Source organism: Sabethes cyaneus, chromosome 2, assembly GCF_943734655.1.
Source record: "Sabethes cyaneus chromosome 2, idSabCyanKW18_F2, whole genome shotgun sequence".
NCBI lineage: Eukaryota > Metazoa > Arthropoda > Insecta > Diptera > Culicidae > Sabethes > Sabethes cyaneus.
The window spans coordinates 215,228,610-215,252,688 of NC_071354.1; the positions used below are offsets into that span (position 1 = coordinate 215,228,610).

Genomic DNA, 24,079 nt, shown 5'->3' on the forward strand with positions numbered 1-24,079 from the left:
GGCCTAAGTTAATAAAACTGGTAATGATCAGCTGAACGATACTATGCCCATGCCAGGGCTACAGCAGATAATCCGGGTTGGAACTGGATGAATTTTTTGTGTTCATTAAATATTGCCAATTGCAAAGAAAATTGTACCATCCAAAGTGCGATATCGCTCATAAAAGTGCTATTTTGCATTAAATCGTTTCGGTCTCTTCGGCGCACTTATTGCTTGGAATATAACGAAAAAGAATTATTCGCTATGAGTGTATGCTCGTCTATCCCCAGAGCAGTCTCTAATACCGACAACGACAGCGGTGTCGGATTTGGAACAAACGCTTCGTGTTATTTTTTATACCACATCCATAAAAAAAAGTCCAGCGAGCGAGCGAAGTAAAGTCGGGTCCCGAGTGTGTGTGATGTGCGATTTGTGCCGTGTTCTTTTTCCGTACAAATTTTTGCTCAAATTGCTATCCGAAAAGGCAAAAGTATAGTGCAAAGTGTCGTTAAGACTTTTATTCATCTTAGTTCAGTGTAATTCTGTTGAAAATCGGCTAGATTTTATGGTATATTCGATCGTTTAATTTTTTTTTCGATGACATACTGACTGCTGTAATTGGTTGTTTTCTCTTTCTGACTGCCGTGTATTGTTTGTGCTTTGGAGAAAACGACGAAAGGAAAGCCTATAGTTTGTGCAAGTGTGAAAGAGAAGGTTAATCGGTGGAGGAGCGGAAGCTTCAATGACGGCCAGTCTCCTATCGTAATGATTATGACGGTGATCATGATTGTGATCTAGCTGCAAATATAGCAACAGTTTTTTGATGAAGTAATGGACGAAGCTTCGTGATCACTTTGCTGCGGTGTGATAATTGTGTTAGTGGAGTTTTCTCGCTCTCGTCGGTGATTGTTAATTGCTGTTCAAAGCTGTTGGAAAAATAGCGAAAAAAAACTACAATCTGAATACAATAAGCGCATAGCGGAGGGTTCGTTTTTATTCACTGGCACTGATAAGAACCTGATCACGGTTGGTAATTGTGCTTGTATTGTTTGTCTCGAGAAAACACCGCAAGGCTAGTGGCGTAAAATGAACGAGATTGAAGCTTTAAGAGCTGAGGCAGAACAGCTGAAAAATGCTATTCGTGATGCTCGGAAGGCCGCCTGCGACACGTCCATCCTGCAGGCTACTAGCCAGCTTGAGGCTGTCGGTCGCATTCAACTTCGAACCCGGCGAACCCTTCGGGGGCATTTGGCTAAAATCTATGCTATGCACTGGGGCAGTGATTCGCGGTATTTGGTGTCTGCCTCGCAGGACGGAAAACTTATCGTGTGGGATTCACATACAACCAACAAAGTTCACGCTATTCCGTTGCGATCTTCCTGGGTAATGACCTGTGCATATGCTCCATCCGGGAATTACGTTGCTTGCGGAGGGTTGGACAACATATGCTCGATATACAATTTGAAAACGCGTGAAGGAAACGTCAGAATCGCACGGGAATTGGGTGGCCATACAGGGTACCTATCTTGTTGCAGATTTTTGGATGATAATCAGATTGTTACCAGCTCCGGAGATATGTCCTGTGCGTTGTGGGATATTGAAACCGGTCAACAGGCGACTTCATTCCAGGGCCACTCGGGAGACGTAATGGCCCTATCGCTAGCACCCCAAAGCAAAACTTTCGTTTCGGGAGCATGTGACGCAACTGCCAAATTGTGGGATATTCGTGAGGGCCAATGCAAGCAAACATTCCCGGGTCACGAAAGCGATATCAATGCGGTTGCTTTCTTCCCTAGTGGGCAGGCCTTCGCGACCGGTTCGGATGATGCCACCTGCCGGTTGTTCGACATCCGTGCCGATCAAGAGCTGGCCATGTATTCGCACGATAACATCATCTGCGGTATCACCTCGGTAGCGTTTTCGAAATCCGGCCGTTTGCTGCTGGCTGGTTATGATGACTTCAACTGCAACGTGTGGGACACCATGAAGGCGGAACGGGCCGGCATACTGGCCGGACATGACAACCGAGTCTCCTGTTTAGGTGTTACGGATAATGGAATGGCCGTTGCGACCGGATCCTGGGATTCGTTCCTGCGTGTTTGGAATTAGGTATTTATCCAATCGTTTGTCATGCTAATTATGTTGTTTGCAGCACTTAGCAAGTGAGGTGACTGGCACAGTTGCCGTGCTGTGTTATGCAATGTGGTGTTAAGTGTGTTTGTATGTGATTATTGCGACGAATTTCGAATATATTTTTTACATTATTAGGTATTACAATACATTTATAAGAATTGATTTTACAATATCTATTCGAGAAATAATTATTCAGAACATTTAGCCAGAAAGTAAATATTTTAATGCATGTCAGTTCGGTTGGGCGGTATTACAAGGTAGCTGTATTATACAAGGTGAGTCATGGTTTACAAAACCTACAAAACATCAACAGCATTATCAACGCAAATTTTCCGCCGCGAGCTGAAAAATCTTGTTTACACTGCGTCGCCTGGAAACGGGCGAATGGTGTGTATTGTTCGAGGTTAGATTCAAAGTAAGGACTATTTTTGTTCGATCCTCCGTAATCTGCTAGAATTTTGCACTATTGATTGAAAAGAGACTAATTTGATCAAATATGACTGCATTGTCTGCATTATTTATTTCATATCTTCTGGTTGTCATATTATACTCGCAGAAGGTCTAATAAAATCAAATCTGAACTGTACTAATGTGACCGAAGAAGTTGATGTTTGCTCTACCTTTTGCTATAACAATACCCAATTAGCAATGCGCTGCAGTCCAAACAATTTGAAATAAAAATAGTCAATCGATTTTAAAGGTTTGACTTTCTCATCAACCACATTAACATATCGCACGAAATAAAACGTGCTAGAGGCTAGGCTAGAGGCATTTCTGCATAAACAAAAATCTTATACCTACTGTTTGCCAAATATTAATTTCCTTACCATTCTACTACGAATTAACTCGATTCCCTTTAAGTTATAGAAAAAAATTGTATGAGAGTATTTGTAGTTATCGGACTTTTTAATGAAAGCAATATAAACATTATGGGAACGTGACAAGATGGGACCCTCTAAATTTTACAACATAGCTTGCAAAGATAAAAATATCCTTTAAATTTTATTAATTCTAATGTCATAAACGTATTTTTGGACAAAAATTTGATTATGGTATCTCGAAATACTTCAACAGGCGTCGAATACCAGTGGAATGATAAATGGCCAGATAAAGCTTGTATTCAGCCAGAAACAAGAGCCAGGGATAATCCATCATATTTTTGAAATTTAAAATGCTTGTATTCAATGACCCCTTGGGTATGAAATGGGGTAGGCAAACGAGAAAGCGTCCAACATAGCTTTCGCCAGCCCTAGCTCCTAACCTACCTAGCGGCTCTACGCGACCATACCTGATAATACTCTATTGAGTAGCTGAGATTTTAGGCAGACGGCTGAGCCGCACGGTCTTGTTATCGGGTAAGCTTAATATGTTATTTTATTTCAATTATTTGTTTCGTTTTAGTTCAACAAGCACCTATACAGTAAAAGTTTGGTCGTACTAAGTTTAAATAATGCACATGGAAAGAAGAAAAAAATAATTATTTATTGGCTATTAGACGCACTGATGGAAACTCAAATGACACGATAAGTAAGAAAATGTTATACTGACTCAATCAGCAATTTGGTAAGATCGATTCAAGTCGAATTTTTTCACATGTTACCATATGCGCCATGCGGCTCTTTTGGTAATAACATACCAAGCGAGTTAAAAGTCCGAATGTAATAGTGAAATCCATATGATTCTAGTATTACTTTCTGGCGGGGCTTGCTGACTAGAAAATGATTCCGGAATGCGCTGCAAGTACTCAGTCATTCTTCATGGGTCTTTGGATAGTCTGTAGAACTAACACCATCTATAATCCGAAACTAACATAATTGCATGGACTAACCATCACTGCAGTTACCTTTTTTCATAATATCACTGCCGGATAGTGGGAGATAGATAGGATATACACACAGACACACACATTGTATGCAATGACCCCTTGGAGCTTTGGCATTCAAGCTGTCAATATACAGCAGATTAATCTAAAAAATGGTTCACTGTTTCACTGTTTCAAGCATTACATTTCGCTAATCCCGGTAAAGATCCTAGAGTCAGTTCGTTGAGTGCGCGCAAGATTGAAACGCCTCTGCCTGCGGGCATGGGCGTGTCGGTTATGTTTGGTGTTCTGCCTGTGTTTTAGTGACTAATTGGCTGTCTCGTCAGGTAGAACTGGAGTCTAAGTTTCATTCGCTACCTACTAAGCGACCAGCTGGGATAATCAAAAAAAGGAAAAGGAAATTTCTCGACGGCGTTTTTTAATGTTTCTAACAAGGTGGGGAGGGGGAGGTCACCACTCAGAGGGGAACGTCAAAATAAGTAGAAAAGGTGGCATTTCTCTTGCATTTGGACCGATAGCAGTTGCGCAAGTGGCTGGATAACAAAAGGAGGCCGCAACAAAAACGAGAATCATCGGACCCTTGATCTGTGCTTCGTTAGTGACGAGCTGTGCGTAGACTGTACGGTTACAGAAGCTCCGGTACCACTCGTAAAGATCTGCAGGCATCATCCTCCTTTACTAACGCAATTAAAAATCAGGCCACAGCAACGCTAGCAACTTCCGAAAGCCTCTCATAGTCTCATATGAGTTTAGTAAAACCAATTTCAACGGTATGAAGGATTTTCTGGGCCACGTTGATTAGGAGGAGGTTCTCCGCGATTATGATGCTAGTCTCGCTGCATCGATCATTTCTAACATACTTGCATATGCTATCGACCAGTCCGTGCCCGTCAAGTCTAAGCGCGTACCGCCTAAACCAGCCTGGACGAACGCTGATCTCAAGTGCCTTAAAACGATTAAACGTATAGCTCTTAGACGACACAGCAAGTATCGCACTGATGCCACGAGAATAAGATACGTAGAAATAAATACTACCTATAAACAACTCAATGATCGCCTGTGTAACGCCCATCAGAACAATCTGCAACGCCGTCTCAAGGCAAACCCAAACAGTTGTTGGCGCTGCGTGGATGAGCAACGTAAAGAATGGGGATTACCCTCTACGATGTCGAATGGTCTGTTCGAAGCCGACTCCACCGCTGACATTGCCGACTTGTTCGTTCTCATTTCAATAACGTTTTCACCAATGAACATCTCGAACCGCAGGATGTAGCCGTCGCCATCGAAAATGTTCCACGACTTTCTGTACCTTTGTCGCAGTTTGCTATCTCCATTGACATGGTTACGTCAGCTGGAAAAAGACTAAAATCCTCAACGGGATAGGGCCCTGACGGTATCCCGTCAATCATTCTGAAACGCTGTATAGAGACGCTAGCGACGCCGCTTGCTGCGGTATTCAACCTATCTTTGGCTACAGGCATTTTTCCAAACCGCTGGAAACAGTCCTATATTTTTCCTGTCTTTAAAAAAGGTTGTAAACGAGTAGTCTCGAACTACCGGGGTATAGCTACATTAGGTGCCGCTTCTAAACTGTTTGAGTTGATTATTCTCCAGGAGCTTGCCCAGAGATATAAACACTACATCTCGTCGGATCAGCACGGATTTATGCCTAAACGATCTACAACAACCAACTTGACTTCCTTCACTTCGTTTGTAACACGCCAAATTGAGGATGGTCATCAAGTGGACGCGATATACACAGACTTATCTGCAGCATTTGATAAAATGAATCATCAAATTGCAATTGCCAAATTTGATCGATTTGGCATGAACGAACATTTGCTACTCTGGCTTCAACCTTACCTATGTGGTCGTAGGCATGTCTGTGAAAAATGGTGATCACATTTCTTCGCCATTTCCTGTTTGCTCTGGTGTTTCACAAGGAAGCCACCTAGGACCGTTTTTATTTCTGTTGTATATGAACGACGTTAATTCCATTTTGAAATACGTTACGCTGACGATCTAAAGCTATACAATACGATAACGCAACCACAGGATATGAGTTTTCTGCAGGAGCAGTTGGAAAACTTCGCTAAATGGTGTCAAATTAACCGATTGTCGCTGAATGTGTCCAAGTACTTGGTAATCTCATTTGGACGAAAACATTCCCTATTCCCCTATGACTATGCCTTGGCAGGCGTACGTTTACTGCGCGAATCCACAGTTAAGGATTTGGGAGTTTTATTCGATGCATAATTACGTCCAAGGATCACATTTCATACGTGGTGGCAAAAGCTTCTTCACAGTTGAGCTTTTTATTTCGTTTCGCGAAAAAATTTAAAGACAACTTCTGCCTGAAAACACTCTATTGTTCAATTGTGCGATCTGTACTGGAATACGCGTCTCCCGTCTGGTCTCCTTATTACCAGAACGAAATTCAACGCATCGAAGCTATTCAGCGAAAGTTCATCCGCTTCGCTTTACGTCATCTCAGATGGACGGATCTTCTGAACTTACCCAGCTATAAAAGCCGTTGCATGCTGATCGGCCTGGAATTACTAGAGGAAAGACGCAATGTGACAAAAGTATGCTTTATCGGCGATCTTCTGCAAGGTAACGTTGATTATTCAATACTCCTCAGCATGCTGGATATCAATATACGACGCCGCAATCTACGATATCACTCGTTTCTCAGTATTACTCCAGCTAGGACGAATTTTGGTCTACATGAACCAGTGCGCAGTATGTCTCGTCTATTCAATCAATGTTACCATGTATTTGACTCCAATGTGTCTCGAGAAACAAACAAGTGCAATTTTAGTCGTGTTTTATGTTAATAATCTAAACAGATGAGAATTGTAAATACGTTAGTTTGTTATTTCTGTCATTGGGGTGATATTTTACCTGTTGACGTTAATAAAAAATAAATAAAATGAACTCCAAAACAGCTTGACCGTTCTCCACCAAACTTGGCATACATACTCCTTAACATAAGGAAATCAAAATAGGTTGGTTGATAAAAAGGGAGGGGGTTACTAACATAAAGAGAATGTCTAAATACGAAAAAGGGCTTTGTTTGTCTTATATTATGTGAATTGCCGGATAGACAATAGATGTACAAATGACTGAGAGACAAGAGGTGGATCTAAAAAGAATCTAAAAGAGGTATTGTCTCTTTATAGGGGTGATCTAAAAGAAGAGAGATTTACAATTAGTGGAGGGACGACGGGGAGTAGCGGCATCCAAATGAAGAAAAAGGGTTTTGTTTCTTGCACTGAGAATTTTCATTAATATAACTGATGTACAAGTGGCCGAGAAGCAAAGGAAGCCGAGTAAGACCGGGCACTCAGCTAGTATTTTATATGAAAATGTAAGTAATTTTTTCTAAACAAAAGTGGGAAACATGACGTGAGGAATCTTACTTTCATTTTCATAAAAAAAAATGTTCTGTGTGTATATAAGCGACATCGTAAATAAGGGTACTAGCACTTCTGGTTCCATTGATTTTTGGTCAATTTTCATATAAACATTTTCTTAAAAGAACTTCATTAGATGTTCTTTAATGTAGAAATACAGTAGACTCTCGGAAAAGTTAACTCTCTGAAAAGTTAATTGTTCCGAAAAGTTAAGCGAAAATTAGCTTTCATGCAACGCTCTAAAAAGTTAATTTTTGGCCTAACTTTTCTGAGAGTTTAAATTTATTGGTTGTCCAAAGCGTTCATTCATACAGGTGTGTTTTCCTTCTACCTTTGTTTTTCGTTTTTCGGTTTATTATCGCCTTTCCACAATTTCATACAGAGTATCATCATAGCTGGGATTAAATTAAACTCTTGTACCGCACAGTTGTAGTAATAGTTCAATACGGGCACATAGTTGCTTCAGGATTTTCGAAAACAAACTGGAAAAGCGCGCACTCAGATTGAATTGCAAATGCAAAAGAAGGAACAGTAGGGAACAAAAAATAAGCGCGAACATTGTCAAAACGTTGTCGTAGACTACGAAAAATCAAAAGTAAACTAGAATAACCAACTATTTTAAATTTATTGAAAGGAAAGCAAGTATCATTTCAGCAGGATCTTGCTACATATTTCTTTACATTACAACTTCCAGATTACTAAAAATATGTATCCTGTATCCGGGAATATATTTTTCGCTTTTGTATTTATCATTTTCCATGACTCTTAGGACTACTCAGAAAAGTTAATATTTCGGAAAAGTTAATCGAACCATTCCCCAATCGATTAACTTTTCCGAGAGTCCACTGTATATGTATTGAATATGCGTGGACAGTACTCTGCCGGTATGTCAAGGAATGTATCATTATTTTTTTTTACAGAAGCATAGCAAATTGGGTATTAAATGACTGGATTCTCCAAAATTATCTTGATTGGATATTTAGACACATTTTGTGTCAATCTGGATACTCCTGAACATCCTTCATCGGTGCTATGAGTGAGTAAGTGACTGAGTTTTTTTGCGGTAAGGAGAAAAAAACCTTCAAAAGGCTGGCCCGTAATGGGTTGACGCTGCGTGAGATTCGCGATTTGTACTTTGTTCCTGACCACTAAAATAACTCCTTGCATTCTTCGTCCACTTCTCCACTCTCCCGGGACTTCCGGCCAATATCACCTCAGGAAAAGGGTGTGCCTTTGCACTTCATCGTTTGCTATCAAGACGTGAACTGATCCAGAAATGGCGACCAACATAACATCCATCCTTCTACGGCCACCCTCGCAGGGTTTCTGTCCAAGCCTGGTGCTGCTCCGTTATACTTGTCGCTCCGTTTCCGATGCGCTGTCGAGACGTGCTAACCAGCGTTGGTAGTTCATTGGTCATTGCTACATTTTTGTTGCAGCTGCAATATAATCTATGCTAAAACGCTATTTACGGCATCTCTGGTGCTCTCCTCTCGACACATTTCATCCGCTATGTTGTCCACACTCAGGGGTGTCATATCGCTCCGTATCGCGGTAAATCTTATCCAATCGAAGATCATGTGCTGTGGTGTATCTACGTCCCTCTGCATTCCAATATAACTAATTCTGGCTGCCGCAATGATAGCTTTCGTCGCCTTACAGGTGTGAGCGCGAGTGAGTGAGTAAGTCATTCATTCATTCAGTCAGTCAGTCAGTCAGTCAGTCAGTCAGTCAGTCAGTCAGTCAGTCAGTCAGTCAGTCAGTCAGTCAGTCAGTCAGTCAGTCAGTCAGTCAGTCAGTCAGTCAGTCAGTCAGTCAGTCAGTCAGTCAGTCAGTCAGTCAGTCAGTCAGTCAGTCAGTCAGTCAGTCAGTCAGTCAGTCAGTCAGTCAGTCAGTCAGTCAGTCAGTCAGTCAGTCAGTCAGTCAGTCAGTCAGTCAGTCAGTCAGTCAGTCAGTCAGTCAGTCAGTCAGTCAGTCAGTCAGTCAGTCAGTCAGTCAGTCAGTCAGTCAGTCAGTCAGTCAGTCAGTCAGTCAGTCAGTCAGTCAGTCAGTCAGTCAGTCAGTCAGTCAGTCAGTCAGTCAGTCAGTCAGTCAGTCAGTCAGTCAGTCAGTCAGTCAGTCAGTCAGTCAGTCAGTCAGTCAGTCAGTCAGTCAGTCAGTCAGTCAGTCAGTCAGTCAGTCAGTCAGTCAGTCAGTCAGTCAGTCAGTCAGTCAGTCAGTCAGTCAGTCAGTCAGTCAGTCAGTCAGTCAGTCAGTCAGTCAGTCAGTCAGTCAGTCAGTCAGTCAGTCAGTCAGTCAGTCAGTCAGTCAGTCAGTCAGTCAGTCAGTCAGTCAGTCAGTCAGTCAGTCAGTCAGTCAGTCAGTCAGTCAGTCAGTCAGTCAGTCAGTCAGTCAGTCAGTCAGTCAGTCAGTCAGTCAGTCAGTCAGTCAGTCAGTCAGTCAGTCAGTCAGTCAGTCAGTCAGTCAGTCAGTCAGTCAGTCAGTCAGTCAGTCAGTCAGTCAGTCAGTCAGTCAGTCAGTCAGTCAGTCAGTCAGTCAGTCAGTCAGTCAGTCAGTCAGTCAGTCAGTCAGTCAGTCAGTCAGTCAGTCAGTCAGTCAGTCAGTCAGTCAGTCAGTCAGTCAGTCAGTCAGTCAGTCAGTCAGTCAGTCAGTCAGTCAGTCAGTCAGTCAGTCAGTCAGTCAGTCAGTCAGTCAGTCAGTCAGTCAGTCAGTCAGTCAGTCAGTCAGTCAGTCAGTCAGTCAGTCAGTCAGTCAGTCAGTCAGTCAGTCAGTCAGTCAGTCAGTCAGTCAGTCAGTCAGTCAGTCAGTCAGTCAGTCAGTCAGTCAGTCAGTCAGTCAGTCAGTCAGTCAGTCAGTCAGTCAGTCAGTCAGTCAGTCAGTCAGTCAGTCAGTCAGTCAGTCAGTCAGTCAGTCAGTCAGTCAGTCAGTCAGTCAGTCAGTCAGTCAGTCAGTCAGTCAGTCAGTCAGTCAGTCAGTCAGTCAGTCAGTCAGTCAGTCAGTCAGTCAGTCAGTCAGTCAGTCAGTCAGTCAGTCAGTCAGTCAGTCAGTCAGTCAGTCAGTCAGTCAGTCAGTCAGTCAGTCAGTCAGTCAGTCAGTCAGTCAGTCAGTCAGTCAGTCAGTCAGTCAGTCAGTCAGTCAGTCAGTCAGTCAGTCAGTCAGTCAGTCAGTCAGTCAGTCAGTCAGTCAGACTTCCTACTGACGTCTTGAAACAACACGCCTTGGTAGAACTTTTCTGACGGATTTTGCATTTTATGTATCTTTTGCGATCATTCAACATTACCTGAGAAGCGAAATATAGTCCGCAAGTGGCACAAACTCTGTCCTCTTCCAAACTCTGTGCTTTAGATTATACGAAATAACCTTAAAATTAGCCTTGGACTTCGGTATGATTTTATGTTCCTCGATTAAATTCAGCACGAATATCGAAAGGAAACATTACCCTTGGTCTGCAATAGCTTCTCAGGACGCCCTTGCCCTGTTCGAGCGGAAAGCGTTGCAAACGATATTTGGCGAAGTACAAACGGAAAGCACATAAATCACGAGCTACAGGCACTGGTTACAGATTCCCACCGTAATGTGACGAAAGTTGGTAGTCTACCAGGAACAGACGGCTGTATCGTGCGAGATGGCTCATGGGCTTTGATCGTTCTTTGGGCTGGTCTTAATTATTTGCGGAAATACGGATAGTTAAACTGTGCAAAAGAATTAAATACGTAATTGTACCGCTAGTAAAAATTGTCGTTGTCGATGAAAAACCTATCGCATTTAAGCATAAGAAGTTAAACACTGTTAAACTGTTTTTGCTTAGCGTCTAATATTTGCTGCCTATTTTGTATTTTATTCTAGAAAACCACCCGATTCTCGACCAGCGACGATCGAGCACAACGAAATCGAAAGTCCCACATCGTCTAAAGAAATAAAACCAAGATGCAGTAGGAGGAGCGGTAACGGCAAGGCATCGAGCCGATGATGCACTTTTCTACGATTCCGCCAGCCAGCCAGTTCGATTCGGTACGTGGTACGAGCAAAAGTAAAACCGCATGTGCCTCCTTAGTTGCACGTACGATCGAGAGTAGAGGTAAGATCACTTGTGGGCAGCTTAAAAGCACAGCAAGCAGCTCGAACAAGCCAAACGTAACAGTAAGAAAAGTGCCTTTTCTACAGAAAATTGTTATAAAAATGCACTAGGTTTATGTGCACCAAAATACCCCAATTCCAGTCGTACAGTATCAGTACTATCAATATTCGATTACAACGAAAAACACAAAAAAGCACAAAAAATAAACGCTGCAATTGAACAGATAACTAACTAGTTTGTAAACGTACATATTTTTCATCTTGCTTATGTTTGTCATTTTACGTATACTATTATTGCTGGAGAAAAGTCTAAACTAAAGCGAACAAGGCACAAAAAGGAAATTTTATACAACTTTCACTACTACTCTAGATAGTATCTATTTCAAATAAAAAAGCATAGATTATATACAAGTCTTTAAAAGTATCCGCTGCAAAAGGATCTTCGTATTTTTATTATATAGTAAGTAATCTGTAAACAAGATGGCCTTACAGTGAACAATCAGGCTGGTAAACTCAAAATTTAAAACCTTATTTATTTTCTGTGCTTCTAAAGGATAGTAGTTTAGTAACAGATTTCGGCAGCAGATGTCTTCTGTTTAATTCCAAACGGTTGTTGATTCGACGGAACTTTAGAAGGTATGATGCATCCATTCTTGTAACCTACAATTTATAGGGCCAATTATCCAGTTTATCCCGAATAAGTAGAGCGAAGCAACAAAAAAAAATGGGAAAAAATGTTTTAATTATTTGATAAATATACATTTCTAGGATCGACGGAAGGTGCAGATTCTTAATAGAACAATAAGAAAGTGTCCATTTTCGTTCGATGTAGCTGTGAATTGGTTGGGATAAACGCTTGACAACGGTATGGAGAATCTCCGGTTTTTCCCCTAGCGCTCTTGTCTGTATTCCATGTTAAGGAGCGGCGAAAAACAGCGTCGGATTCAGAGCACGCGGCTGAATTAAGAAATATGTTTTCTCCTCGAATGCTGAGACCAGGATGGAAGCTCTATCACGAGACCAGGTAGCGTGGCTCTACGTATCAAGGTATCCGGAAAAGAGCCCGAAACTTTGCGACAGACAATACGGCAATATATGCAAGCCTAATACCGATAAGAATCGTTAAAGCGGTAAGGTTATTTTAATTTGTTTATTTCCAGATTTGCTGATGATGTGAATTAAAAAAGATGCGCTTCTGCCGTTTAAAACATCCAAATTATAATATACGGGGCAGTGTGGGATACCGGTCATTGATATCATAGTAGTCAATGAGTTTGTTGGATGACCCACGATACCGACGCCAATAAAGCAACAACGACGTTAATGCACACAGCACGACTACGACGCTAACAACACGACACATGACTATTATAGTCGACGACAACAAAGGTACCGCAGGTTGGCTTGGAAAATTGGAGCATTCAACCTCGAACAGCGAAACAGTCGACAAGCAATTTTACCAGCAGGATTGTGCGAAGACTGAAGAAGAACTGATCTTAATACAGGCAGGAACAGATTTCACAGTCAGGTTTATTTCAGACGTCAAAGCTGGCGATATAATTTTTCTGTTCGATCTCGGCCATAAACGTCTAAATATTTTGCTTCGATCAAAGCTGTTGTGAAAACCTCTTTTCTGTTATTCGCTCTAAGCAATAATGGCCGTACACCGCACCGATTCAAAAGTTAGCCGGCTTTTGAAAAAACATTTGCTTTTCCCAATCCTTTATAGCTGTACCGAATGCATCATACAACGGTGATGATCAGCAACACTTGTTAGGTTTGATTGATGTATTGAGTATTTGAAACATACAGCGAACTCGAAAAGGAAAATTGATACAGATCTTGATATAAATGAACACTTCGACAGAGCAATAGACGGATATATCATAAGAAAGCTTAACTCACGCCAAATAATTTGTTCATTTTGTATTGAGATGTATCTTTCCAAGGAATGCCCCGATATTAATTTCATCCGACCCTTTTTATATATCTTTGGGTCGAAGGATCTCACCAGAAATTAATGTAATTCTCACACGGACATAGTTAAGGGACTTACGAATGGAAACAATATTCAAAGTTAGAAGCGGTAGCCAGTCAAATCGTTCAAAACTTTGCAAACTGTGTTATATTAAATTAAGAAATAATTTCACTTTATCCACTAACCATTGTCATGAACGAACTATGCACGAATGCAAATATACGCAAACTTAGATTTCAACGATGTTATCACGGAAAAGATGGAAGCATGACAAGTGGAACATCTGAGGATGCAGTAAGTGAGTCATTGGAGTCTAAAAGCGAATTCTTTCCGCGTGCAGAAACAGGTACAGGGGCAAGTTCCGAAGAGCCAGTTGACGATGTGACAAATATGGCGCTCCCGTTGCCTTCATATCCTCACCAGAGTTACAGGTGTTAACGCGCAGTGATAGGGAGCGCGTGTTTCCAGGTAAGTACCGTGATTTTATTTTATCAGAGTTCTCAGCTTCCATGTTTTCCAGATGAATTATTGTCAGATGTAGTGTTCATGAGTCACAAAGAATTATTTATAAGGATTAATAGTTAGCAGACAAAGCAATAATCAAGATTCATCAATTATCAATTCTGGGTGATAGTCATTGGAGGACATTGGCGTCAGACCCTTCCAGTCGCTTCGAAAGATGACCGCATAGATATTGAAATATGCATGTTGAAATATGTCTTAAATTCAGTCTGTTATGGCCCAGTTTCGCGACTCTTTCTTTGGTATCAAACATGCACTGAGAAGACAATGCTGATTTCAATCAATGGCTTTTGGACATTGGCAATGTACCACAAATTGAAGATATCCCATAAGCTACGGTACAGATTCCAACAAGTAGGGTCGATCGAGGAAACTTGATTGAAACCATATAACCAGCCCTTAGAGAAGTCTTTGTAATAAAACTGGTAATTAAAACCTTACACAAGTCATTCATCAAATGTAAGATAATATCCGAATCACACAGAGGTGATGTAGTGTGCATCCCAAGAATCACCTTTTCACCGAGCGATTCTAATTATCCATTCATCCTCAAGAGTCGTCAATATCCGGTAATTCCAGCCTTCGCAATGACCATTAACAAGGCACACGGACAAACTTTTCAGCGTGCGAGGGTTTTCTTAAACAGTCCGGTGTTTTCTCAAAGGCAATAGTATGTTGCACTTTCACGGTAAAAAAAGCCAGAATTCATAAAAAATTTCATTGAGAAAACTGTAAGGCTGTAGGCTGTAATAATGTTTGGTTTACGCGAAACTTTTTGTATCATGATGTTGTTGCTAGCTAGATTTATGTATGCGAATACCTATCTTTCAATCTATTTGATATTTAATTTTTGTTTCATAAAGTCAAGACTAGTATTAATAATTACAGGCCATTTGTTTTTCCAAGAAACCCTGAAGGAAATTTTTCAATTCCCTCGATATTATTTCGAAAGCCTATGAAACACAGGCAAATTTTAGAAAAGAAATTCAAAATTTTCCACGGCTGTGGAACAACCTTGTTTGATAATTTTTGAAATATGAGTTTTTGGAGTAATATTTCAGCCATAACTCAGGAATGTTTGGAAACTTTTGAAATTCTGGGACCTTTCAGCCCAAACCAATATGATAATTTTGAAAAATACCCAGATAACGATGATTTTAATTTTGATACCTTCGCTACTCTTCATTTAGGCACTCCATTTCCATCTGTCGTCGTCAAGCATATAAGGCGTGCCAGCATTGTCATTTTTTAGTTTAAATTGGGCATTATTTACGAATGTACTCAACTGGTGTATTTTACATATTACAAAAGTTACAAATTATTGTTGATTTATTAGTTATCAGCCGATGAAATCAATTCTATTATATTAAATTTAGATATTCGTCACCAATTTTTGTTTCCGTGATAATCTCCGGCAACACTTTCGCATGCGTTCTGTTTCGTTTTTTAGAGCCAGTGGTAAAATTGATAAAAGATTTCGGCGGAGCGGATAGATCCGATTTTCCGGTGAATAATGAACGTTGATTAACAATTATCGGTGGGAAAAGCGTACAGGAAGTAGCCGGCAGTAAGCATAGGTTGCTTTCCACCAACAAGAGTACCCACCAGTGCAGTTAGGCTCGATTTTCGAAACGCCTTCCTGATTGAGAATCACTTATTTCGTGGAAAAAAAAGTGCAAAAGTCATTCGCCAATCGACCCGTCGCTGCTCTATGTGGGAAAAATAGAGGAGAGTGCGACTGCGGAGAATCGGCCAGCCAGCGTGAGAGTGTGTAGCAAGCAGCGAAAGTACATCATCAAAGGCATTTCAGAGTGCAGAGCACCTAACAGCATCGTCAGAATTGTGTGTCAAAAAAAATCGCTTCCGCTCCACCTAGGGGATAGAAAGATTTTCCTCCTATGGTGAGAGAAACGGAGAGAATAAGAGCATTTGTCGATGATTTAGTGAGCGAAAAGAGCGAGAGTGCAAAATCCGAACAGTTCAGAAGGTGGATATTGGATTTTTATATGTAAAGTAATATGGAGGATCTGAAAGATGGTGATACGTTTTAGTGAAATGCTGGGTTTATTTTAAGGGAAAAGTGCACGGAATCTGCAAATTGAATCGGAAGAAAACTGCTTGGACTAAGCGACTGAAGTTAGGACATTCGGAACAGGTGGAAGTCGCTGCGAAGAGATTGAATGGCATTGGTTTGAACTAGTGTGGATAGTGCGAAAGTCCCAACAATTGAAAACTGCAGATAATCGATAAATTGGTGTTGAATTTTTTTCCTCTCTCATGGCGATAGCGTTAAAGATCGAAAAAGTCTAAGGCGAACAAATTTGTTCAAATCAACCGGAGTGCGGGAAGTGTAATTGAAGAGGAGAGAAAATCAGCACCTTAATTTGGTCCGCTTGGTCGAGATATTTTGGCGAGCAATTCAACAAAAAGCTTTGAAAAAACCCATATTTTGTTGTAGTTAGCACGGAAGAAAAAACCGAGTGTCCAGTAGGTGCTAGAGTTTATTCTAGTTTGCTGGTGCAATAATGAATGAGCTGGAAGCACTTCGGCAGGAAGCGGAAACGCTGAAGAATGCAATCCGTGATGCTCGAAAAGCAGCCTGTGACACCTCGCTGGTTCAGGCCACGAATAATTTGGAACCCATCGGTAGGATACAAATGCGTACCAGACGTACGCTACGGGGTCATTTAGCCAAGATCTACGCTATGCACTGGGGTAGTGACTCCAGGAATCTAGTGTCTGCCTCCCAGGATGGTAAGCTGATCGTGTGGGACTCGCATACAACGAACAAAGTTCATGCGATTCCGTTGCGTTCCTCTTGGGTGATGACGTGTGCTTACGCACCATCCGGAAACTTTGTTGCCTGTGGTGGATTAGACAACATTTGCTCCATCTACAACTTGAAGACACGAGAGGGCAATGTAAGAGTATCACGTGAGCTTCCAGGCCACACTGGTTACCTGTCTTGTTGCCGCTTCTTGGACGATAATCAAATAGTGACCAGTTCCGGCGATATGTCCTGTGGATTGTGGGACATTGAAACAGGCCAGCAGTGCACATCGTTCCTTGGACACACCGGAGATGTGATGGCACTGTCTCTTTCACCTCAGTGCCGTGTTTTCGTTTCGGGAGCATGTGACGCTTCGGCTAAACTGTGGGACATACGCGAAGGACAATGCAAGCAAACTTTCCCTGGACACGAGAGTGACATCAATGCCGTAACGTTCTTCCCGAATGGACACGCATTCGCTACCGGTTCGGATGATGCTACCTGTCGTCTGTTCGACATCCGTGCCGATCAGGAATTGGCGATGTACTCGCACGACAACATCATCTGTGGTATCACCTCGGTAGCGTTCTCCAAGTCCGGCCGTCTGCTGCTGGCCGGCTACGACGACTTTAACTGCAATGTATGGGATACGATGAAGGCGGAACGAGCCGGTATTCTAGCAGGCCACGACAACCGTGTATCGTGCTTAGGGGTTACCGAGAATGGTATGGCCGTGGCGACCGGTTCCTGGGACTCGTTCCTGCGCGTCTGGAACTAGGAAGCCATACCGGTGAAGCAACGTTATCAGCAGCAACGTCTTTCCGCACTCAAACAAACGCCCGTAGCATAGAAGCAAAGAACAGCTGCACAACTAGTAGAAACAGGATATGTGCAAAGGCGCGCACATATGCTCCGCAGCAAAGTGACAATGTGTACCGCATTGAGAACACAGCAGGAGAGACAGCAAAAAACCAGTATAGTTCATTTTAATTTTGCTAATTCAGATGGATAGTGCATTTGCCAGAAAGTTTCTTGTTCGTGGTTATCGATTATTTTAAGTTAACCGGATCTGATTTTCAACTTTCGTCACAGAATGCGTTAGAAATCTCGTTGTGATAACCATGATTTTGGCACAAAAAAGTTTTATTTTACCACACATTCTTTGACCCATTTTAGTTCACTTTTTGAAAGCCAAAAATTTTAAAACTGATACACTATTTAAATTGTGCCGTAATAAATTTATTTATTTTGTGTATGTAAATTTTAGACTGTTTTAGTAGCTTTTCTAATATTAAGTTTGAACTCTCCTCTCTAGTTTATTTTCGTATTAATTTTTGCCGGCGACAAAAAAAAGAGGATGAGACCGCGCACAAGAAAAAGTCATTAAATAGACGTTTGTATTTATTTATTTTCATATGTATTACAACATTCGAATATTTGTTTAAAAAGCTGCTTTTCAGCTGTATTAGATTTTCTATTAGAAACAAAAGTGTTATTCCTCTATTTGTACACAAACATATACATATATTTACGAATATCTATTTATACACGTCTTTGTATTTATTTATTTAGTCTGTACAATCGAAGAGAATTAACAAACAAAAAAACTATGAAGCACAATAATCACTCCACTGTGCATGAGCTCTCAAGGGGTGATATCTTAATGGAAATTTTGGAAAAACAATTCATTTCACAAAACCCGTTTACAGTTCTGCAAACAAAAGGTTTCCTTAGGGTAACGAGCTTGTGCATCTGGAGCGATTTCCAGTAGGTATGCGTTAGTTTTTTGGTCCGCCGCTAGTCGGCGGCAGCTTTCATTGCATTTTTTCGGTACCAAAGGCTCTCCTCCTCATTAAAAGCCATATTAGATTACCTACTTATGATTAGATTGCTTTTAAGAATGCTGAATCGAAAATACGCAAAAGGTTCCATCTAAGCACACCCCCCAAAAATAGTTACCTAATTCGCATGGATTTAATCTTTTTTTTGTGCTAGTCGGTAGCAGATAACAAAAGTGCTCCTGTTTCGCAACGTACAATAGGCACTTGTGTTTTTGTTCTGTAGCGTAAAACGGTCAACAGGAAAATAGTCACAAGCATAAATTCAGCATGGTCATATCTCAAGAATTGTATGAAAAAAAAAGAAATAGAAATGCCTATAAACTAAAATTTAAAAATTTATACATGTAAGATCATTTAAAAAACCCTAAATAAAAAATCGCATTCATAAGAAAAAGAGACGCATTATACACTGTTTCAGTTACACTTATAAAGAAAAAAATCATTAAAACACATAGAGGTGATAAGTGTGTACAAGTTATAGTAATACAAGAACAAATGAGCAGTTACGCCAGCGTTACGAAAGTAAACACAATGCATCACAAATCAGGGTCGGTCGTGCATCGTTTTGCTTCGGAAAATATTCTGTTAAACCAAGGTACGCACATGGCGCAGTATCACCACCACACACTTGCCAGCTAGCTGTCGGGAAATAGGGCTACCGGACACAGGAAAAGACACCACTGCGTGTCGTTTCTTGCTAGCTAGTGTGTCGTATGTGCTGTGGATGCACTAGAGTGATTGGCCTGTACGAGCCTACGATCGAGCGACAGTGGCCGAAATTGCATAAACTAAACGCATTTTTCATTCCGCATAAATATCACCGTCAACCTAGTAATATCAAAAATTCACAGTATCGAATTATTCACAAAAATTTCGCCCAGTGTTGATCGATCAGGGATATTCCTGAACCAAAACCGGAATCAGACACAGATGATGCGCGTGTATACCAATAGCAACGTTTGTTGCCGAATACTGCAATGAAAGAAATTATCGTTAGCGCCACCCACTGCCTAGTCTCTTCAAAACACAAATTCTGAGAAAGATTTATGCGAAGAAAATAAGAAAACTAACAAAAGCGAATAGAGTTAGAAGCGAACAATTGAACACAATGAACAATAAAACACAGTCGTAAAGTAATTGGAAGTGACACGGAAAACATAGCAAATCACATGAAAAAGAAATACTTCTATCATTGTGTGCGTGCGCTAATGAATTATTTGAACACAGAGAAAAGAGTGCAACTGAAATTCGACAAAATCTAGAGTTAAAAAAAACTTTACGAGTTCTCTACGTTCGGAGTGCATTACCAGGAAAGTAAAATTTTTTCGCATGTTTTAGTAATTGAGCAATTCTAGCGAGCTTCGATAATTAAACTAGCACAAAAGAATGGCGAAGCTTCTATCATGGCTCGAGGTTTAAAGCTGATACAATTCCTCTATTGTCATACAGTCAGATAACACCGAATGTTGCAGTCCACAGGTTAGCTTCAGATCATTTTTTACCAAAACAAAGCTGATTGTAAAACATAAACTTGTTCTGTTTTAGCGTAAGCAAAATGGACATGAAAGCTCGAACTGATATGATTTAAATTAAAGTGCATTTGAAACGGACAGTCGTCCAATCTTCTAAAGTAAAATAGAGGAATTTCTGAGTTACGCGTAATTTACGTGTAATTTAAAAAAAAACAGCATATTTTTTGTTGCTTTCAGTATTCATAGAAGTTTAAACCTAGCTGTGCTCTACTGTTAAAAAATCTGCATTTGTAAGAAATATTGAAGAGAAGAACGAACAGAGCATAAAATAAAACTGACCAAACAAGCCAACAACCACTCGAGAAACACTCACATTGCTTAATCTTTTAATTACATATACAGATCAACAAACAAAAACACATTGATGTTTTCCTTTTTTACGGTTTTTGAGTGTTTAATTTCATACGGAAAATAACATTATAGAAAACAGAAAACCATCATCACCGTTCCATTGCAGTTGATCATACAAGTATCACTCTTTTCCTAAGACCAGTTTTTATGAACACACCCTTTTCAAATGGCAATTAAGTGCGCAGAGCCAGAACTTGCATTGAACATCTATCTATCGAAACAAGTTCAGAAAAAAAAGTGTGAACGTTTGTAATTAAATAAAAACAAAACCAATCAAACACGACAGAACTCGTGTCACGCGATGTACGAATACGAACACGTTGGATGATACCAGATATAATAGCAACAAAAAAAAGTAGAAGAATGAAAGAAACATCGCCGTAGTAGAGTAACATTCGGAACCAAACGATAATGAGCTGTACTTGAAATACATGTCTTGAATAGAGAAGGGGTCAAATTGAAAGAATAAAAAAATCAACTCTTTAAATCGATACGCCCGTCAAAAAATAAAGTCGAAATTTAATGCCGAGACGAGAGACGCTAACTGTTCGTTCGAATCGATAATATCCCATTGAGATTCTAGCCAACAGCCAACACAGCGCGGGGAATCCGATCATGTAGAGCTATCGAAGTAAGCAGATAAAAAAAAGTATGAGAAGAAAACAAGTAATCACCATTTTTACACATTTTGAGGTATCGAAAAATATTAAGAAATGAAAAAGCTTAGTTTTAAGGTAACAAAATAATAAAAGTATAGAATACAATTAACTTATTATGAAAAATAAAATAAATTAATAAGAACAAAAACAAGGTCTTCATTTTTTCACCTAAATGTAAAAGGCATGGATATGTTTTTGTTAAAATTCATTCTTAGTCACTGGTGAACATATTGCATTATTGAAATTGCATATGATCTTACTTATGTGTTCATCTCCGCCAGTTCGGGAGAACAAAGGGATGAAGTCAGGTTTCTCCACCGTGGACGGTCCCCTCTGTCATGGCCTTAACCTTAACTTGCCGCCACCAGCAGTGTGAATTTCACTGACTACTGTCTTACCCCTGAGTCTGACACATAACGAATATACATTGTATTCGCGTGAACTCGAAGTCGGTGAAACATCGTTATTAGCGATGGTTTCTCGCTCGATTATGACCGCTGAAACTAATGTAGGGTACGCGAGGGTATTCCCAGCACGCTGCTAAATTCGGCCTACCTTACCTTTTTTTTGCTGCGCTTTTCCAAATAAAAACTTTGCCGCTATATAACAATACTGAAATGAATGTAGCACTCAGGCTTTAATGTGTTATAACTATTTTCATAAAAATGTAAGTAATTTGCTAAATTTTATTCAATAAACATCAAAACCGCTGTTTTTCCAATACCACGTAATCAGGCTGAAAAAACCAGCAGCAATCGCTTACGCGTATCCGCTCATACTAAACAGCTGTGAATATGGTGTCACAGAACAATTCTACTTCTTTTTATCACGGAAGAACACAAAAATTCCCTTCTGATATGAAAATATGAATCAATTTTCATTCACTAGCACTTGCAGCATTTTGTTTTTAATTTCAGCATATGATGCTCTATTTACACTACTACCAATGTGTGAGGCAGTTACTCCTTAAACTCTTCTATCGTATTGACATAGCTAGTATTTGAGTAACAACCACTTGCTTCTGGTGCTAGTGTACATGTACGATTCAATGATACACTAGCGCCAGCAGCAAGCTGTTGTCCATCGGTCTCTCTTTTGATCTGTTTTTGAAAAGCATTTAATCTCTGTGCTGGCTATTTCGGCCGGTCGGATTTAAAAAACACAGATAATTTAGCAATTTAGCGACTTGTAATGTTGGATTTAATGCTCTCCTGAGTTACATTTTCACCTCGTATGGTAGAGTAGGGGCAGGGCAAGACTTGTCTGGATGATGTCCTATGTTTGGCAGTGTTCATTTAATTTCAGGGTCAGTATGTTCCATCTTCCGATTCGTGTCAATGTTTTCATGCTCATGATCGTTGCCAATAGTCTAGATCGATTTCAGTTTTTATCCGGTTCAGTACGTGAGGTATGCATAATTATCGCGGTGAATACTTCAAGTCACGTTACGAAATTTTGACGGAAACCTGGCAGTGCCAGTTAGCGAAAGCCGTTCTTTATAACTAGCATCGTATTGAAATTTGTACATTTTTATGAATGAACATAATGCTTTATTACAATGAATTGATTGAACAACATGATTTCCGAGGTATTGTCCAATGTCCATCGTTAGTGATTATTTTTTTCATATTGCCGACAGAAAGTGCACATCAAAGTCATGAATTAGGGTAACAAACCTATTTTGGACCCCATCAGCAGTTGTACATAATTTGGACACTTCCATTTGATTTTGCTGAGGTGTCCAAATTATGTACAGCTGCTGATGGGGTCCAAAATACGTTGGCTGCCCTATTTGTAGAAAAAACATCGTTTTCTAAGGTCAAAAACAACATCAAGTCGATATTTTATGTTTTGGATTTGTTTAGGTAATTTTCTGCGAACGATTTGTATCGATCGAAATAAAGGATGGTTGAATGGCACCTAGGCTGGTGAATATGGCGGGTGACTAAAATTTCCCAGCCGATATTTTTTCAAATCTTTTTTAACCAGTACATACTTTTACCAGCAGAGAGCCGAGGTGGCTCTTGCCGTATCAAAAATTTCTCTCCACTGTAATTGGTCCTGGCCTACACGTAGCGTCGCCAATTCGTTGAGCGTCCTTGGTGCCGGAGAGGTTCCTGAAGAGAACGATTTCACTGCGCAGTCGTCCGGCATCCTTGCGACGTGGCCAGCCGACTGTAGATTTCCAGCTTTCACCAGGGGTACGATAGGAATCTCTTCAAGTAGTGCCTGTAGCTCGTGATTCATACGCCTCCGCCACTCCGCTTGCTGTTTGTGCTCCGCCAAAAATAGTCCGCAGCACCTTTCGTTCAAATACAACGAGTGTACGTATGTCTTCCGTAAGCAACGTTATTGTCTTAAGTCCGTAGAGGACACATGTCTGATTAGCGTTTCATGATCTAACCGTTTTGCGGAGGGAAAAGTAGATTCGACTTCCAGCTTTAATGCGTCATTGGATCTCCTTACTCGTATTATTGTCGGCGGTGACCAGAGATCCCGAATATACGAACTCATCAACCACTTCCAGTTCATTGCCGTCAATAGTAACTATCCGTGGAAGGCATACGTTGTCTTCTCTGGAGCCGCCTCCTTCCATATATTGGGTTTTCGACGCATTGATTTGTAACCCAATCCTCATAGCTATTTGAAAGGACTCGAGAGTGTCTCCAAAACATGCACGTAACACGTCACTGGCTCCAGGATAGCTTTGATCAGCCGCGTCAGTCTGAAAACCGTACTCGTGCGTTATCTGGCACTCGACTGTATCGTATGCTGCCCTGAAATCCGATGCGTGAGCACGTTGTACTCCCGACGTTTCTGGAGGATTTATCGGAGAGTAAAAATTTGATCCGTAGTAGCACGATCCCCCGCAAAGCCCGTCTGGTACTGCCCTATGAATTCTCTTGTTATTGGGGATAGACGACGTAACAAAATCTGGGAGAGCACCTTCTAGATGGTATTGACCAGCGGTAATTACAGCAACTAACCGATTGCCCTTT

At 40.7% G+C, this 24,079-nt stretch overlaps 2 protein-coding genes across 2 annotated transcripts; both read left to right on the forward strand.

Moving 5' to 3' along the window:
- The first annotated feature begins 390 nt into the window (after positions 1–390).
- On the forward strand, positions 391–12,195 carry LOC128738938 (guanine nucleotide-binding protein subunit beta-1-like). Its single transcript, XM_053834433.1, has 2 exons — positions 391–2,088; positions 11,197–12,195. Exon 1 carries the CDS (start codon positions 1,066–1,068, stop codon positions 2,086–2,088), a length of 1,023 nt encoding a protein of 340 aa, XP_053690408.1. The 5' UTR covers positions 391–1,065; the 3' UTR covers positions 11,197–12,195.
- A 3,233-nt stretch (positions 12,196–15,428) lies between these two features.
- LOC128733441 (guanine nucleotide-binding protein subunit beta-1) lies at positions 15,429–21,175 on the forward strand. The gene is made up of 2 exons (XM_053827021.1): positions 15,429–15,914; positions 16,386–21,175. The coding sequence occupies exon 2, from the start codon at positions 16,453–16,455 to the stop codon at positions 17,473–17,475; it is 1,023 nt and encodes a 340-aa protein (XP_053682996.1). The 5' UTR covers positions 15,429–15,914; positions 16,386–16,452; the 3' UTR covers positions 17,476–21,175.
- The last annotated feature ends 2,904 nt before the right edge of the window (positions 21,176–24,079 follow it).